The sequence below is a fragment of the Clupea harengus genome, chromosome 1, assembly GCF_900700415.2.
Source record: "Clupea harengus chromosome 1, Ch_v2.0.2, whole genome shotgun sequence".
Lineage (NCBI taxonomy): Eukaryota > Metazoa > Chordata > Actinopteri > Clupeiformes > Clupeidae > Clupea > Clupea harengus.
The window spans coordinates 10,072,347-10,092,105 of record NC_045152.1 but is presented as its reverse complement, the minus strand read 5'-3'; the positions used below and the strand labels follow the sequence as shown (position 1 = coordinate 10,092,105).

General features: G+C 44.9%; 1 protein-coding gene across 3 annotated transcripts in view; it reads left to right on the top strand.

Moving 5' to 3' along the window:
* The window catches only part of cacnb1 (calcium channel, voltage-dependent, beta 1 subunit), a 33,037-nt gene that overhangs the window by 1,426 nt on the left and 11,852 nt on the right, over positions 1-19,759 (top strand). For 2 of the 3 annotated variants that reach the window (XM_031567252.2, XM_031567242.2), the window contains exons 2-7: positions 4,309-4,395; positions 14,697-14,816; positions 15,691-15,813; positions 15,997-16,133; positions 16,585-16,652; positions 18,162-18,190. In XM_031567252.2, coding sequence (XP_031423112.1) covers positions 4,309-4,395; positions 14,697-14,816; positions 15,691-15,813; positions 15,997-16,133; positions 16,585-16,652; positions 18,162-18,190 — 564 coding nt within the window. Of the gene's footprint in view, positions 1-4,308; positions 4,396-14,696; positions 14,817-15,690; positions 15,814-15,996; positions 16,134-16,584; positions 16,653-17,479; positions 17,629-18,161; positions 18,191-19,759 lie in introns of all 3 variants that reach the window. The other variant, XM_031567236.2, reaches the window with a different exon arrangement.

The following is a 19,759-nucleotide window of genomic DNA, read 5'->3' as shown; positions in this document are numbered from 1 at the left end:
CACAGTACATCGAGGTGTGGCCTTCTTATCTCTACTGTTGCATGGCGTTTATGTAATGATTTTTATGTAATTTCCTTTCAAAGTGTTTGAGTGAGTGAGTGAGTGTGACCTACGCTGCTCAGAGTATGGTCCTCTCTATAGATAGATCTGAGGGGGCGGATATGATGCTGATATCACTGCTCATGTGGGTTTTAAGTGCATTTTTTATTTGGTAGAGTGCGGGATATAGAGATAGACAGAGAGAGATGGGATGGGACTGTGTGTGTGTGTGTGTGTGTGTGTGTGTGTGTGTGTGTGTGTGTGTGTGTGTGCGTGTGCGTGTGCGTGTGTGTGTTTGTGTGTACATTTGTGTACATGCTGCCACAACCCTGTTGCGTGGGTTTTGATTGGTCATTCGATCGACCAGGAAAGAATGATGATAAAAAAGAAGCAGAGGGAACTGAACAGAACACACCCACACAGAGACCGGGGCCTTGTTCAAGAAGCCTCAACCTTCTTCACCACTTCAAACATGAGTCATCTGACAGTTGGGAGCAGTGCGGCTCAAAGAAGAAACTCACCATGTAGGCATGTTCTCAGTGTAGCCTGGGTTGACCCTTTGACTGAACTGGATGACTAAATGTGTTAATGACATGTAAAGACATCCAGTCTTTACGGTTTTGGTTATGAATGCAGAGAACACATACCTTAGCTATTGCTCACTCTCTCACAGTCTTGGTCTTCTCGTGAGAACTGCAGTATGACTAAGTCCACTCAGAGTGGCCATACGGGCCAGAGCGGACGCAGCCAGGAAGAGCGGGCCTCTGTGGAAATGCACAAGGGCCGCCCACCTTGCCTGTCAGTGCCAAGAGCATGCGGTGCATGCCTCATATCTGGTCCACCCATCTCACCCTCTCGTTTAATTTCTCTCCCGTATTATCTCATCTAATAATTTGTTTTGTCCCATCTCATCTCTCTCTGGTCTCATCACAGACTCGCTCTGGTCTCATCACAGACTCTCTCTGGTCTCATCACATACTCTCTCTGGTCTCATCACAGACTCTCTCTGGTCTCATCTCTCTCTGGTCTCATCACAGACTCTCTCTGGTCTCATCACAGACTCTCTCTGGTCTCATCACATACTCTCTCTGGTCTCATCACATACTCTCTCTGGTCTCATCTAATTTCTTTTGTCTCATCTCATCTCTGTCTGGTCTCATCTCATCTCTCTCTGGTCTCATCACAGACTCTCTCTGGTCTCATCACATACTCTCTCTGGTCTCATCACATACTCTCTCTGGTCTCATCTCATCTCATCTCTCTCTTGGCTCATCACACTCTCTTTCTCTGTCCCTCTCTCTCTCTGTCTCTCTCTCTCTCTCATCTCATCTCATCTCTCTCTCTCTCTCATCTCATCTCATCTCATCTCATCTCATCTCACTTCCCTTCCCTTGTCTTTCTCTCCGTCTCTCACTCCTGACCTCTCATGGATGTACTCTTGTGTGTGTGTGTGTGTGTGTGTTTATGTGTTTATGCTGAGTTACCCAAAGGTTAAAGGCAGAGTGGTCAGAAACAGTACTAGACTGTGATTAGTATGTGTGGTGTGAGTCTCTTGCTATTGTAACATACCCCTGAGGATTGGCAGGAGGTCAGTAAAATAAATAGATTTTTGATTTGTGGAATTCATTTAAAGGTCCTATATGGATACTGCATCAAATCAATGTGAAGCAACAATTATTCATGAGTTTCCTTGTGAAACTACAGACCACATAGCCCAACATTAGAAAGAAATAGACTTACAATACATTTTTTAATTCTTTATTTGTATTTAGCCAGACGTTGTAATGTTGGTTCATGTATTAAGCGTAAAGTCACATTGTTAATATGTGCTTAATAATAGCAATTGGGCTGTTTTTCAGCACCACGGTCAGCTCCAGTGTCTTGTCTATGGTGTGGTGGTGTCACACCAAGGTAATGCGGTGCTTGAAACAGCCCAATGGTCCATTCGCATTACAAATGATTTCCTGACCACAGTCACTGTATTAGATTAGCTACCAGTTACCATACAAAAATGATCTGCAGTGGAATAAATCTAATCATCCTGAGGCTTGTGTTGTTTACTTTAAAATAAAATGTTTGTTTTTCTTTTGTTTTTCTTGACATCAGTCATTGATTTGGAGTCGTTTTGGTTTAGTGATGAGCTTTGGATTTGGCATGACGTGGAATCAGTTGCCCAGTGAAACATAAGTGAAAATGTATTTACAACTGAGGTGAGGGTGAAACAGTCTGGGTTTTCCATCAGCATGTATTTAAACAGAAAGACCATAATCAGTCAGGACTCACCTTGCTGCTTGTACTCTGGCTGCCTGTAGTTTGAGCTAATACAGTATAATGCAGACAGGAAGACAGATGCAGACAGGTCTCTGAGTTTCTAGTAGCAGCAGGACTATCTTGTGAGCCATCAAAGTCCCAGCCCATATTCTTTATCAGCGTGTCTGAGTATTACTGTCTCCAGGTAAGTAATGGCCGACACAGAGGGGCTTTTGTGACAAGAGTGACAATAAATCAAGCCATCCACGGGAGCATTCTCCTTCAGCTGAGCTAGACTCACACACCCGCCCCTTAGTTGCGCTCTGAGGTTCCAGTGGTTCGTGAGTGTGTGTAAATAGGTGTGGGTCCCTGTCTTAGGGCACAGTTCAATGCTTGTTATTTCATTGGCGCGAATGTTATGGTGACCGCTTTCTCAGAAATGTTGTGCTAAAATCTCTGCGGGTGATTTTGAGAGGGAGACAGGGAGATGGTTTTGAAATGCCTCTTGGGGGTATCAAAAATGATCTGAATAATATTTTGCAAATAGAGAGATTTTGCTTAAAATCAATCTTTTTCATTGTCCTCTTTCCCAGGTCAGCTCTGCCTGTTTATGGCTCCTCTTAATTTGTCAGTTAACTGTCAACAGGAAGTCTCTCATCTCCATGACGAAATCCTTTTGGTCTTAAGGGCCGGGCATTCCCGAAAAGACAAATTTTGCTCGTTTGAATTATCGGTGTTTGATTTGGTTTATGTGAGGTCTGTTTTTGAGGGTGTGGCTGTGCATGTATCTTTTAAGTAGAAGAGAGTGAAAAACAAAAAGACAGAAATTGTGTGTGTGTGTGTGTGTGTGTCATATTAAACTGCCAGCTGCATCAGTTCTTGATTGTCACCAAACCCAATTAGACCTGTGCTTGTTTCCATGGTGACCAGGCCTGGCGCCCACTAATGCCACAGTGGACCTCATCCAGGGCAGCCAGACCGCTGGCGAGGGCACAGCCAAGCACATAACATGGTTACAGTATAATCTCTGAGACTGTACTCATCATGGGTGATGTCTGACGCTGCCATATCTTATGTGTGTGTTTGGATGTGGTGTTGCAAGAGGTCTGTATATTCCATGGTGTACATCATTACTGTAGGACTGGGTGATAAATCAATTCAAAGAGGTAGTGTTAAATGTGATTTTTGAGCCGTGAACTTGGTATGATTGTACTGTGATGAAACACATCAATGCTGAGTGTTAATATTGACAAAACTACCATTTTTATAAAAATCGGCATTTTATGGGTTGAAAATGGTTCAACACACCACCTCCCCCAGCCCCTGCCCCTGAGTGTCAATCTCATTTTAATTTGCTGATCCAGACCTTTTTAGGCCATATTCCCCAGCCCTACATTGAAATGCAGGTATTTTAAAGCCTCTCTCATTAACCACAATCTTTATTTTTTTGCAATATGTGGGTCTGGCCAGGCGTGGACCAGGTCAGAAATCAAACTGTACCAAAGACAGGTTTGATGAATGAACGCTTTACGAATATTACGAATATGTGCTGCATTGAAACTGGTTTTCAGTCTAGAGCAATTTACTGCACACACCACCCACTCAACCGTTGGACCAGCAGCCGTTATGCATTCATATTCACTCTTCATTCCATCACCGAACAGTAGCTTTAATCAAAAGTAACTTAGCAACCAGTACGAATCTATAGTACAGAGTTGCCAAAAGCCACACAATGGAGTTCTCACAGGAGATGAGATGACTGAATGTGCTTGCTAGAGGGGAAGACAAAAAAAAAGGCTGAAACTGCCTCAGGGGCGTGAAACAGCTTGCGTAGTCTTTGGGAAACAGAGGTTTGGAATTTGACATCCCTATGTTGAGGGCGATATGCTGAAAGGATTAACATGGTCTAACTAACTAGTGCTCATAACATTCCTATTTGCATCATCCTCTAATGATTCTAACCCTTCTTCTCTCTCTCTCTCCCTATGTTCTCCTGCTCTGTCCATCTTTTTCATACAGGGGAAGTATGCAAAGAGAAAGAGTCGCTTCAAACGCTCCGATGGCAGCACCTCCTCAGACACCACCTCTAACAGCTTTGTCAGGCAGGTAAGAAAATAACACACACACACACACACACACACACACACACACACACACACACACACACACACACACACACACAGGACAAAGAGAAAGGGAGAGGGGAAACATGACTGCTAATGGCCTACGCAAATAACAAGTGGAGGACCGTTAGCAGCTTTCAACGCATGAGTCAGTATCCTTGTTAAGCATTATCACTCAATTATCACAAATGAGGAAACTAGAAGCAGGAAGCACTCACTCACAAAACACAACACAGAGCACCTCATGAACTACATATTATGCTGCAATGAACATTTCACAGCCTGACGTGCCAGCAGTGAAACATATTAATCAACATCATCTCAGGAAGCAATTAGATCCAAACAGGGGATAATGTTCTGCAGGGGAAATCATGCATTCCTTTCCTTTTGTCTTTTAATGAACTCTCTGATCAGAGCCCACATTCCGACCAGGTGGACATGTGCCTTCACAGAAGAGGCTCCCTGATTATCTCGCTCTATTTCTCTGTCAATACTGCCACGTGAGAGAGAGCAGGGGAGGGCGGAAGCGTGTGGCGTAGATATATAGATAGGAGCTTCCTGATGCATGATATTCCTTCATAAACCAGGAAGTCGTGTCCCAGTTCATTTCACGAGGGTCTTTATGGAAGTTTTCATATGTGCTGCTGCATTTGGTTTTGGTATGTGGGTTATGGCTCGAATAGCTTCTTGAAAAGAGTGGAGAGCTCTAAAGGTTCTAAATGAATGCTGCAAGGCCAATGTTGAGAGACTGAGACAGAGTTCACAGGAGAAGAGAGACGTTTGTGTTCATAGGCTAAATGCATTATGGGAATGTATAGGGAGGACTTTGGGATTATAAAGTGTATATAATATAATACACTTTATATGTATATAATGAACGATATAAGAAGGTTGAGATGTATTACATAGGAAGGGGGGGTAATATCAGAGGTGTGGCTGGCTGGTTTACAAGGAAAGGATAGAAGTGGGTTTTGTATGTTCAGTCCTGTGGGATCCACAGTAGTCCGTTCCCCAGTTGAGATTGTCACCCCAGATGCATGCCCCTTGTGTTGACGTGGCATTTGGAAAAGGATGCCTGTGCCACACCGAAACATGTCCTTCCTTCTCACTGTCTCCCATCCTCACCCCTGCTGCCTGACATTTACCCGCTCCGCAATGGGTGCCACGTTAAAATGCCTCCCCCTGCGCTTCAGAACACAGGGATTTTAAACCCTGCAACGAGCTTTAAAGGTTATTGCCCCTCCTAACAGGCGCTCATGCAGATTAGCCAGAGGGCAGCTGCTTTAGGTGTAGCCTGGCCACAGGTGTTTCCACAGATTAGTCCTGCGGTTTCCTCTGGCGCTGCGGCGGGAGCAGTGTCTCATGTTGCAACAGAGCCAACATGGCTGACTTCGGGAGATTTAGTCCTTCATCGCTCCCTTTCAGAAATAACACACACAAGCAAGGAAAAAATTATAATTTACTGTTCATGAATCTTGTTATTGATAATTTACTTGATACTTACCAATAATTACTGATTATCTTTATAAATATTATAGAAATCTCAGGCTTTCTTTGTTCCTGTGTTTTAGTGTTGGCTTTTGTAAGAAGATTGGTTTTTGAGGAATGTGGTCATATTTGTGTTCTGCTGTGTTTCTGTAAGAGTGTGTCTGCCTACTCAGAAAGCTCAACATCCAACAAGCTGTATGAATCTCTGTCTCACACACACCTACGCATGACCATCTAAACACACACACACACACACACACACACACACACACACACACACACACACACAAACATACAAACATACACACACGCACATACCCACACGCACATACACACATGCACGCAAAGTGGAGCCAGCATATTGGCCTGGTTTCCATGGTGACAGGGCCCCTGAATGTTCCCATGCCATACAGCACAGGAGGAAAGGGCGAGGTGTGTGTGTGTATGTATGTATGTGTGTGTGTGTGTGTGTGTGTGTGTGTGTGTGTGTGTGTGTGTGTGTGTCTGCGTGCGTGTGAGAGTGAGAGTGAGAGTGAGAGAGAGAGAGAAAAATCCGATATGAAGAAAGGAAACTACAATGAGTGAGATTGGATGAGAAAAATATTATATAAATAGAAGAAAATACAGAAGGAGAGCTGGAAGGAAAAACAGAAAATTAGCATTTCTGTTTACTTCCTGTCTCTCGACCTTTTAGAGGCCCTTAGCATTAATTCTACACACACTACCCTTGCACGCGTCCATACACACACCAAACACAATCTCCTATTATCTCTCCCTTTCTCTTTCTCGCTCGCTCTCTCTCTCTCTCTCTCTCTCTTTCTCTCTCTCTCTCTATCTGTGTCTGTCACACACACACACACACACACACACACACACACACACACACACACACACACACACGCAAACAAACATACACAGTCAGTAAAACATGTTGGAACTGGTAAAGCATAGTCCATTTACAGTGTGAGTCAACAGCAACAGTGTTGAGTAACTAGGAAAGTGAATGCATGCTGTAGCATTTCAAGTGAATCCAACTCCTCCTGCAGAGCACTGCGGTTTCTGGATGTTTGTTTACACACACATTGAAAAGCAGCACAGATCTGATTGTGTTTGTTTACGATAAGATTATAATTTGCCCCTCATTTTGTGCACAAGAGCCAGAAGGCCTCTTGATGAAATAGGCAAATAAATACATTCCACCATTCCGGGAAATAATCCCTAGTTCCAAGGCAGATAAACATCAATGGAAATATATTCAAACGCGCTGTTTTCTGATGTATTTCCAACAGCCATCATTATTGCCATTTCACCATATCTTTGAATTACCCATGTGGTTTCATGTTGGAGTTATGGATTCATCATCTTATGGGGCGTCGTTGTAAAAACAGCCCTGGGAAGGACAAGCAAGGCTTCAGAGAAATGCTGAGCACATGGGAATCACACCTCATTTCTCTCTTTGTTTTTCATCTCTCTGCGCTGTCTCCATGAGCTGTTTCTCTTCAGTTTGGCTTTTGCCAGGACATTTTACACATCCAGGCTCCTGGGTTTTTCTGCATTATATATTGGTTATTATACCACTTTCCCTCAGCCATTCGGTTTTATGCAACTGCTATCCAACATCCTTCAGGCTCCATGAGGCTCATTGCAACTGAAGCTTCACTCTCCATTTAAAGGCTTGCCACATTAGCATTTTGTTCAGTCCATTTACTGCGTCTCTGTGTGTGTGTGTGTGTGTGTGTGTGTGTGTGTGTGTGTGTGTGTGTGTGCATCCCTGTTTCGTTTTTACACACTGATAGAATATTGTGACTGGTAAATGCCACACACACATTGACTCATACGTCGGAGACAATCTGTTTCTCCTGGTGAGTGCTGGGGAGAGACAGGTCAGATGGAGTGGGATAGACAGGGTGGATGGAAATAGAAAGGATTGGAGATATATGTAAATAGGAAAGACATTGTAGCTAAGGGAGAGCGTGGTCATCCCACCCGGACTCGAACCCGGGTCTACAGGGTGCCAAACATGCACTCTGACCGCAACGCCAAAGAGCCAGGTTCAATGGCATGGCAGTCAGAGCACATACTCATCTGTAGTGACGATCACATCGTCACAGACATAGATAGGTAATATGGAGAGAGAGAGAGAGAGAGAGAGAGAGAGAGAGACAAACAGAGAGGGACTGAGAGAAGGACAGAAGGACTGAAAGAGAGGACTGACAGAGAGGGAGGCTGGTGCCCAGGGGCTTTGGTTGTCAGGGCGACAGGCTTGTGGGCAGGTGAGAGGTGGCCCTCTGGTGGTGGAGTAAGTTGGTGTTTACGTGTTTAACCTCCACCCTTACAGGGGGGAGTCCCTGGTGCACAGCTGCTGAGCATGTCTGTGTGTGTGAGTCTGTGTGTGTCCGTGTGTGTGTCTGTATGTGTGTCAGCTGAGATAGACATGTCTGTGTATGTGTGTGTGTGTATATGTATGTCTTTACATGTATGTGTATTACTGCCTGTTTGTCTTTAAATGTGTTTGAGGGAGTTTCTGTATGTGTTTGTGTGAGTATTTATTTGTGTGTGTGTGTGTGTGTGTGTGTGTGTGTGTGTGTGTGTGTGTGTGTGTGTGTGTGTGTGTGTGTGTGTGTGTGTGTGTGTGTGTGTGTGTGTGTGTGTGTGTGTGTGTGTCTCAATGTGGAAATGAATGTGTGGGCAGTCCTTTGGGAAATGGCCATCAGACAGCTTTTGGGAAATGGAGGTTGTTGGGATTCTTGTGTGCTTACCCTGGGGCTGCCTGTCCCTGCTGGGCTGACGGCTGCATTCCCCCCAGCCCCAGCCCCCCCAGCCCGCTGCTAAATATAAGAACCTGGACGCAGAGGGGGAGGAGGGGGACAGATCCCTACCCCCTCTAAATTTAACCCCGCGGCCTGCATACGTAGCACAAGTCCTGCAACCTGACCCCCCCCCCCCCCCCCCCTCCTCCTCTCTGCCTCCCTGTCCATCCCTCCCTCCCAGTCATTCTGCCCCTGTGCAGGGTTCAGGTTCTTAATGTGTGTGTGTGTGTAGGGTGGGAGGGTGGTTGAGGGTAGCAGAGCAAGCGTTCATTCTCACACTCATACTGTACACACTTATAGTACGGTTTCTCTCTCTCTCTTTCTCTCTCGTTCTCTCTCTCTCTCTGTCTGTCTCTCTTTTGCTGTCTTTTTTCTCACAGACATACGCACACAAGTACTGATACACACATTCACACACTAACACACACATACTTACACTGTACTGTGACACACATACGTTTACAGAGTGACACAAATACACCCTCATCGCTCTCTCTTCCTTTCTTACTCTCTCTCTCTCTCTCCCTCCCTCTCTCTCTCTTGCTCTCTCTCTCTCCCTCCCTCTCTCTCTCTCACTCCCCCCCCCCTCTCTCACTCACTCACTCACTCCCTCACCTAAACACACACACACACACACACACTTTTACTTTGTGTGGACTCCGTTGTCAGCCCCCGGCTTGCCGTGGCGAGGAGTGTGTGCCATGGAGATGATTCACAGACCCGTGGTAAGAAAGCTCTTAGAAAAAAAGTATATGGACTGCTGCATGTTCTGGCTTTCTGTTGAGTGCAGCACACTCTTTGGCACTCGAGTGTGTATACAGGGACAGGAGTTATGCCTTGCTTTGTTTACTAGGACGTTTACAAAAACTTGAAGTAGCCTGTTTCCTCTCTCTTTTTTCTCCTTCTCGCCTACTCTCTTTCTCTTCTCTGCCATCTCATGTGCTCTCTCTCTCTCCCTCTACTCTCTCTCTCTCTCCATTTTGGGCTGGGCAGCTGCCGAGAGCTGTTGAGTTTTAATTAGCCCTCCAGGGTAGCTCAGGGGGCCTGAGACTGCCCTCTCCCCAGGCTCGAAGCTCTCTCTTTGGGTTTGAAGATATCTGAGTGCTCCCCCTGTGCCTCAGGAGGTGATCCATGATCTTTGCTTGAAGACAATATGAACAATTTGCATTTGTATTTGTTGTTGTGATCTTAATTGCCGTTTTGGGAAAAGACTTTAGTTTTAGTTTAAACTTTGATTTTAGTTTTGTTTTAGATTTTATGTTTGTGAATTGTAATGGCTGTCTTGTGGTGGATGAGGAGTTGGCGAGAGGATCTTATATTTGGGGTTGCTGTCATCCTGTCGTGAAAAGAGTTGTATCAGATCATTTGTGTCAGATAATTAGAAAAACAGAGTGGGGCCACAGTATATCTCATATAGGACAGATTAGGACACGTATGTCTCCTAAAAATTTCAGTCATTTCATACAGTGTGACCCCTTTGTGGAACTGATTATTTTGTGAGATAAAGGTGTTAGGTGTTAAAATGAACACCAGTTTCTCTGGTGGACTTTGTTTTCAACGTGAGTTTGCAGTCAAGTCTGAAGTCAATTCAAGTCTGATATTCAGAGCTGATATCAAACATCAGAAATAGAAGCTCAAGACCATACTCTACTACTGAGACTCAGAGGGGATTCATGTTGTTTGTGTGTCCCTTTGTTCAGTCGCAGTTCGGAATAGTTTTAGATTGGCAGCTGCTCCGTGATTGGTTCTGTTGTGAGTGGCTGGGTAAGAATATGGATTATGGATTATGGATACACACACACACACACACACACACACACACACACACACACACACACACACACACACACACACACAAAACACACACACACACACACACACACACACCACACCACACACATATTCTCACAAACGGAGTTTGTGTTTCTGTTTTGGGTAGGTGTTTGCTTAAGGCATTGTTCCCACAGTACTGTTGCTAACATCAGGCTGCACTGCACCAAACCGCCTCTAAACCGCCTCTCACAACTCTCACAAAAACACAGAACATAAAACAGTCTCCCCATCCATCCCTTGCCAGTCTTTTTATGAGAAACATCAAGCATGCCTCCAAACACAACCCAACATCACTTGGCACCTCAACAATAAATGCCCCCAGCTTAACCTCAAACAGAATGGAGAACATGTGTGTGTGTGTGTGTGTGTGTGGGGGGGTGGTTTGGTTGCAGACTCTCTTCAGCGGTGGTTTTAGCACCACATTCTGGGGCGTATGGGCTGTGAAATAGTCTTTGTGGGAGCCCCCTGGCCGAATGGGTCTCTTTTCCATGCATTGGGACTACATAACCAGGTCAACACTTCTCAGGCACCCTCTGTACAGGGCCCCTAGTTATTTAGCTGAACCCACCTTAGCGTGTCTGGTCTGTGGTAATAGTTTCTTTATATTCAGCAACAGGAGGCTGGCTAGTGATTCAACCTCTACACTCAGCAGGTAATGACATTGGACAGCACAAGCACCTGTGCCAGCACACACACACACACACACAAACACACACACAACCATACATATATACATTGACATCTGATGACACAGTAAAAAACAAATGCTTCACACAAACCGATAAAGAGGCAATTTATTTTTTCACGTTATAAGGAAACATAGCCCTCTTTATTCTGTCATCTCATCTCTCCATCCCTCCACTCTCTCTCTCTCGCTCACTCTCCTTCTCTGTGTCTCTCTTCCGCTCTCATTGGCTTCGCAGGTGTGAACTCATCACTTACCTGATTGAACTGTAGAGAGGCAGTCAGCCACACAGAGAGATAATTATAGAGTCTCACCTACACTCACATGCAGGCACGCACACCTTCACTCTTACTTATACACACACACGCACACACACACACACGCACACACACAAACACACACACACACACACACACACACACACACACACACAAACACACACACACACACAGACAGCAGGCACAATACACTTTTCCTCTATTACACAGACATTTGTGTACATAACACCGTGGCTAAGAACCTTCCATTTCTTTTAATCAAATTTCATATAATACATACAGCAGGTTGTGTTAACTTATTGTCTGTGTGTGTGTGTGTGTGTGTGTGTGTGTGTGTGTGTGTGCGCGTGTGCATCCGTCATTATGTGTACACACTGTCCTGTGACTTTTTTCATCCCTTTGTTTCTCCTCTCCACCTTACCCACGCGTTTGTTACTCTCTCCTCTCTTTCCATCTTTTTCGTCTTTCTCTCTCTTTTCTTTCCATCTCCGACCGCAGCCACAGTAGCATCAGGTTTGCTTACTATGGCGCTGCTGGTGTCTGCCAAGCCACAGCCCATAATCTGACCGAAAGGGGCAGGGGGATGGCTTCGCTGAATTATATATCATATGCCTTGTGGGAGTTGTGCATCTTTGTCGGAAGGCAGCAAAGTGTGTGTTGCCTTGGCAACGGGGCGTGTTGGCCATACTGCTGCTACGCAACAAATGAGTCTGATGCAAGTTGGCTGGCGAATAATTGGTTTTACTTTCCCAACCATAGGTAATTTAGACAGGGAAATCAAAGTGTTAGCCTGATCCTTTTAATCAAGAGCAGTCTCCAGGTTCTGCAAGCGATAATCATTTCTTGTTGGATTTATCATGCAACGGTTTTTTTTTGGCAAACTTGACAAGGTCTTTTATAATCGAAGCGCCATTGTTATTCTCAGTCCCCCATCAACGATAGCAATTGATAAGCATGCATGTGTTAAACCTGTTTGTTTGTTGAGAGTCCAGTTCTATTGAACAATAAAGTAGAAGCAATTAAAGGAAGACAGCATGTCTATGTCATCTGAACATCTGATGATTGCTACAGGAATGACATGTTACATTTTTGAAACAACATGTTGATGAATTTCTAATATCGAGATTAACAGGTTGAAATATTCTGAAACAAGAATAGTATGGCCAGAGTTTATTAATAGCATCTAATCTTGCATACAAAGAGAGAGAACGAGAGAGAGAGAGAGAGAGAGAGAGAGAGAGAGAGAGAGAGAGAGAGAGAGAAAGAGAGAGAGAGAGTGCCTGGACTCAGCGCCTCACCTATGGTGAGTAGTCTTATCGGAGGAATGATTGCAGGCACACAGGATGAGTGGTGTAACAAAAGGAAAGAGGCCCAAGCATGTCAACACATCCAGAGGACTGACTGCTGATTGTGTTTGTTCAGCGCAGTGTGTGTGTGTGTGTGTGTGTGTGTGTGTGTGTGTGTGTGTGTGTGTGGGTGTGTGGGTGTGTGTGTGTGTCTGCAGGTGCTTGTGGGTGTGTGTGTGTGTGTGCGTGTGTTATGTTGATTGGCACAAGGATAATCTCCAACTCTGGTGTATAGTCACTTTCAGCTATACATGAAAAAAAGAAATCAACCAGCAACCATAACCACTGCCCTAATTATCTGCCAATGTTCCACCTCAACAGAAAACAGTCACTGGGCAACTTAATACTCCGCCCTGTATTGTTTGTCAAATGGACTAGGAGATTCAGGGATTGAGAGGGATGCGGAAATATCTCATCCCATCCTTTAACATATATTAAGCATATAGATTTACAGTTGAAATGTAAAGCTTGAGATGAAATGTCTGGCTGGCGGCAGAGTTGGATTGTGATCTCCTTGTCATGCATTGTCATAGTCATAGCTCCATGCCGTTCCATTTGGTGCCAAACATTTGTTTCTCTGTGTGTGTTTAAAAGGGTGTGTGAAAAAAAATGTATGTGTTTGTGTGAGTGAGTGTAAATTTGTCTTTCACAGTGATTTTTATTTTGCCATTTCTAACAGCGAATTCCACCATGGCTCATTCTCACCTCTATTTTAGAACTGGCTCTCACACCTTCTCTCTCTCTCTCTCTCTCTCTCTCACTCTTTCTCTCTCTCTCTCTCTCTCTCTCCTTCTCTCTCGCTCTCCTTCTCTCTCTATCTCCTTCTCTCTCTCTTTTCTCTCTCTCCTCTCTCTCTCTTTTCTCTCTCTCTCTCTCTCTCTCCTTATCTGTCTCTCTTTTTTCTCTCTTTCTCTCTCTCTCTCCCTCTCTCTCCCTCTTTCTCTCTCTCTCTCTTTGTGGTGACTCATTCTTCCACTCAGCTGTCCACATGCTTGTCTTCACCTCCCACAGAAAAAAGGATGTGTCTAACACCTGAAAACAAGGGCACAAAGACTCCAAAAGAGCATGGAACTGTAGAATGGTTATATAAATGTGATATATAATACTCGCCCAAACTTCAGAGAGGACCACTGTAAAGAACACTCATACTCCTGCTGTGTCAGTTGTTTTCTGTGTGTGTGTGTGTGTGTGTGTGTGTGTGTGTGTGTGTGTGTGTGTGTGTGTGTGTGTGTGTGTGTGTGTGTGTGTGTGTGTGTGTGTGCGTGTGTGTTCATTTGATGGCCCCTCTGAAGCAGACGAGTTTATTTAAGGGAGTATGTCTTCATGCCAGGTGCATTCTGCATACAAACGCACACACACTGAAACACACACACACATACACACACACACACACACACACACACACACAGATATATATATACAGGAAGGACATATGGCTCCTCGGCCATCCACAGATTGAACATATTTAAACTGCGTAACTACAAAAAACCTATACTCGGTTATAAATAAGAATAGTAAGAGTTTCTGACTAATGAACCATCAACAAGAGGACATTTCAGATCTGAAAAGTGAATGTCCTCCAGAAACACGGGGATTGGGCAGGATCCTTTCATCCCCCTTTTTCAGGCCTTTAAGCAATAGAAGTGTAATATGATTCTCACAGGGATCAAATTTCCAATTTGTCAATTTACAGTTGAGTGAGTCTCTAATCTTTTTCTTCTTCCATTTTCCAGAGTTATATTCTCTCTCTTATTCTCTCTTATTGTCACCCCCCCCCCCACCTCCCTCTCTCTGTCTTGCCCTCTGTCTCTCTTTCTGTCTCTCCCTCTGTGTGCTCATCCCAGGGTTCTGCGGACTCGTACACCAGTCGTCCGTCTGACTCGGACGTGTCGCTGGAGGAGGACCCCGAGGCTCTGAGGAAGGAGGCTGACAGACAGGCTCTAGCCACCTTAGAGAAAGCCAAGGTCTGACACATCACTCCTGACTCAGCCCCTTCAGTCAGTCTGTACTCTACCTCTACTCTCCCTTTACTCTACCTCTATACTCTCCCTCTACTCTACCTCTACTCTACCTCTCTCTCTATCTCTCTCTCTACCTCTACTCTACCGCTACCTCTCCCTCTACTCTCCTTCTAATCTACCACTCTACTCTACTCCACTCTACTCTCCCTCTACTCCACTCTACTCTCCCTCTACTCCCCCTTTACTCTCCCTCTACTCTACCTCTGTACTCTACCTCTACTCTACTCTACTCTACCTCTCTACTCTACCTCTACCGCTACCTCTCCCTCTACTCTACCTCTCTACTCTACCTCTCTACTCTACCTCTACCGCTACCTCTCCCTCTACTCTACCTCTACCGCTACCTCTCCCTCTAATCTACCTCTCTACTCTACCTCTGTACTCTACCTCTACTCTACTCTACTCTACTCTACTCTACTCTACTCAACTATACCTCTACCTCAACCTCTGCTCTCCCTCTGCTCTACTCTACTCTGCTCTACTCTTCCTCCATCTCCTTCTCTACCTCTGCTCTACCTGCCCATGTCCTGTGTGACTCAACAAACCTACTGCCTACTCTGTGTGCCTCCTGTCAGTATTATCTACAATATCAGCAGTTCTCTCCTCCTAATTACCTCTCACGATGCCTAGGTCTATCTCCTTATCTCCTCTGTTAGCTTCATCTCATTAGTCCCTGTTGCTTTGATCTTTAATTCTTCCTCTTATCAGTCATCTACCATTTTTGTATTTTATTTCTTTTACCGCGTGTTTTTTTTACCATTTGCTTCTATGAGTCACCTCAGAGCCTGCTAATACCCATCGCTTTCTCTCTTTCCAGACCAAGCCTGTAGCCTTTGCCGTGAGAACTAATGTGGGCTACAACCCGGGCCCAAACGATGACGTCCCTGTTCAGGGCATGGCCATCTCATTTGAAGCCAAAGACTTCCTGCACATTAAAGAGGTCCATATTCATATTTGAATACATATTTACTACTTGAATGAACAGTCCAAATGTACTTTGGAATTGCATTATTTAGATTTGTGTGTCTATTTGTGTGTGTGTGTGTGTGTGTGTGTGTGTCTATTTGTGTGTGTGTGTGTATGTGTGTGTATGTGTGTGTGTGCGCACATGCTCCTTCAACAGAAGTATAATAATGACTGGTGGATCGGCCGTCTGGTGAAGGAGGGCTGTGAGGTGGGTTTTATTCCCAGCCCGGTGAAGCTGGAGAACACCCGTCAGCTCCAGGAACAGAGAATGAGACAGAACCGCCTCAGCTCCAGGTGACAGCCAATCACCACTATGCGATTCCTCTCTCCCAGCCAATCACTGCGCCATAATGTTTTGTAGCCATTTACAGTGTCAAGAGCTTCAGTGTCAAAATAACCTCATCAATTTACCAACTGGACTGTCTTGGACTGAATCTCTCCAGTCGTCCCACTCAGTGGGCTTCAGTCCTAAATCACTACACAAGACAAGCACCAAATGTTCACTCTGTTAAGAGCGCATGAGCCTGGTCGTACAATCGTAATCATAAAATCAAAAGATTGCCCTTCACCATTAGAGCACACTCTGTAATTGACAGCCCAGTCCCTAGAGCAGAGGGGGGCGACTGATGTAATGTGATGATTACATACTTATGTAGAGAGGCTGGATGTGTGGATGATCTTTTTTGACAAGTAGTAGTTACTGGATTCTAAGATCACTTATTGTGAATCTCTCTCGTGCTTTTAGTAAATCTGGCGGGAGCTCCAGTCTAGATGTTGCCTCAGGAACCCGGAGGCCCACACCACCTGGGACAGGTAAGACAGGAGAGGGGAGGGGTAATGTCGGTGCTAAGCCTGGCTAGATTTTGGAATATTGTCATGCAAAACCTCTCTGAGAGACATGATTGTTTGCAAGTGCCGTTATATTGTTTGCCCCAGCAGCCTTGAATGGTTCCTAGGGGTTGAAAAGGATTCTAAGTTTTGAATGAAGACTAGCCAAGGAGCTTTTTTTGGGAAAGAGTGTATGGAGCTGCCCTAGATCCCCTCACACACACACACACACACACTCACACACACAAACTCGGTTTGGAACCAACAGCCCCCCTCCCACCACCTTCTCTACTAGATCTGCAGCTGCCTCCTTCTATCACCTTTCATGATCACAGTCATCCTCTCTTCCCCTTGGTTCCTGTTTTTATGAGCGACCGCACATTACAGTTCTTATCTTTGCTTCTTTCATCCTTCAGCTTGTATCAGCTTCTCCATCTGCTCAGCTGCTTGGTCTCTCCCATGTCTTTTCCATGTCTTTGAACGACTGAACATCACACTTTTACTCTCTCTCTCTTTCTCTCTTTCGTTTTCTCTCCCTCTGCCCTTTCTCCCTCCTCCTTCTTTCCTTTCCTGTGGGCAACATTCTCCTTCTCTTTCTCTCTCTCTCTCTCTCTCTCTCTCTCTCTGCATCCACATGCATTCTGCTATGCACCTCTTTTTCTTTTTTTTCTTTTCCTCTTGCTCTATCTTCTCTGTCTCTCTCTTGCTTCCTCTCTATCTCTCTGTCTCTGTCTATCTGTCTTCCTGTTTCTCTCTCCCTTTCCTCTACCCTTTCCCCTGGTACCCCACCCCACCCCACCCCAACCCCGTAGCTGATTTCTCCGCGGGGCTCTATGATGATGCATCTGATGTAGAGGTGGAGGAGGTGGAGCCGATGGCCGACGCCCGCGACCAACGGGGCGGGGCCGGGAGCGTCACCTCCCCTCAGGCCAACATCCCCCGCCTGCCCTTCTTTAAGAAGGTAACCACGGCAACCCCCCTTGGCCGCAAGGGGAGAGAGAGAGCAAGAGAAAGGAGAACGAGAGAGCTATGCGGCTGACTGTTCCACGTGCCCAAACTAACCACGACCCCACCCCTCCTCTGCCAACTCACCCCTGACTCAAACCTCCACACCGCCAGGAGTGCGGAGAGTGTGTAGAGATGCACGCACGTGTGTGTGTTTGTTTGTGTGTGTGTGTGTGTGTGTAAAGGACTAGGAGAGGAGTTCAGAGAACTTACTATCACTTTGTGAACTATCACTTTAAACTTCTGCAGCAGCTGTCAACATACTTGATTAACAAATGGCAAATAATCCAGTTCAAATGTGAGTGTTTGCTAACGCCAGTGCTCCTCTCCTAGGGCCTCCCCAATGCTATAACAGTGTGTCAGTGTGTCCTGTGCTTCTGTTTCTCTCTCTATCTCTTTCTCTCTCTCTCTCTTTCTCTCTCTCCCTCTCTCTCTCTGACTTTGATTGTCTGCGCTACTCACACTTGGGGGGTGTTTGACGAATGCTAGGCGGGCCGGCCAAACAGAAACAGAAGTCGGTGAGTCGCCATAGCAACGACCCCTAATCTCTAACCTTCTCATTATCTATCATTTCCTCTTGCATGCTCCTCACCCCTCTGTTGTCTGGCTTTCCCTCTACCAGGAGCTTGTGGCCTGCCTTCTCTGCCATAAACACATCAGATTTAGTATGTAGATAAATGGCAGTAAAAATGGGAAGATAGTGAAGATGATGTATTTAAAACATATAAATAGATTTTGGTGATGGTAATCAGGTCATGGTTTTTATACTGAGGCTTATGGCCAGGTCACAGTTTTGGCATTTGAGGTAATATTTTTGGGATTTATTGCTGAATGAAAGTGATTTTCGAGACATTATCTTTAGCCATGTTTCAAGCAACATATAAGCAATTTGAACATTTTTGTACTGATGATGACATTTAAGCTAGGGGACCTGTAATGACATCAGCATGGAAATGGCTTTTACTGAGGATGAAATTTAAATGTAACTTTTATGATGATGAATTGGTAACTCAGGTAATGATGATTCTGATCCAGTATTTATGTGATACATTGTGATTATCACTACGATGGTTTGTAATGGCGATTTAATGTTACCATAAGGTTTGTGTCATTATGATGGTGGTAACTGTTTTCCTTATAAGTAAGGCCTTACTTATGGGGATAATAAATACAAAATAATGATGGACTGGATAGAGGGCATTATGGTTATTATATAGCAAAGATGGGGGGGGGGGCTGGCTGTCATGATGGTGCAGTGGTGGTGGTGAAATTACAGAATCACTCACAGTGCTGTTCAACTTTATTTAGATATTTCTCTACAAAAGAGGCCACTCTTTCATGTGTTTGATTTCTGCTCAGATCATCCTCTACATTTTTCCTGAGTCCACCCTCTCAGACCCTCAGATCAGAAAGCCCTCTGGGATTTTTTCATATTGACATTTGGACTGTGATTGTTTTCCCCCCGGTCTCTCTCCCAAGATAAAAGTTCCCGATGTTTCCCAGTATAAACATTTCAGGCACTGTCTGTCTGATGGTCATGTTTAAATGGTCATCTATGGACAACAAATGACATTTCATTGACTTTTTCCCCTAAAAAAAGGGTGGAGAAAGAGTGGTCTCTTATTTTATAAACATTGTAGATATCCATGTAGCTCAGGCAGGAGCGAATGCTGTAGATTATGATAGTGATGATACACATCAGAATTATGGAGTTAACATGAAGAGATTTAGCTGGTGGGGATGACCACGATGTGCTATGAGCAACGCTTTTCATGTGCATTGGTATATATCACCACAGCAACCATGCCGTCAGTGTAGATTCCATCCAGCTGGCATATGTGCAGACACACACACACACACACACACACACACACACACATACACGTACACACATATACATAAGCAAACATGAAAAGTGAGCATCAAACATCAAAAGAGCCACTATATGTTTAAACAGCCGGAGGGCATTTGAAGAAAAGCTTTCACTGAGAACCAGATAAGAGGCCCTATTTCACATGGAAATGGATACCACTCTTTCTTGGCCAAGTCTGTCTATCTTTATGTAACAAGCCCAGGTGAGTGGGAGG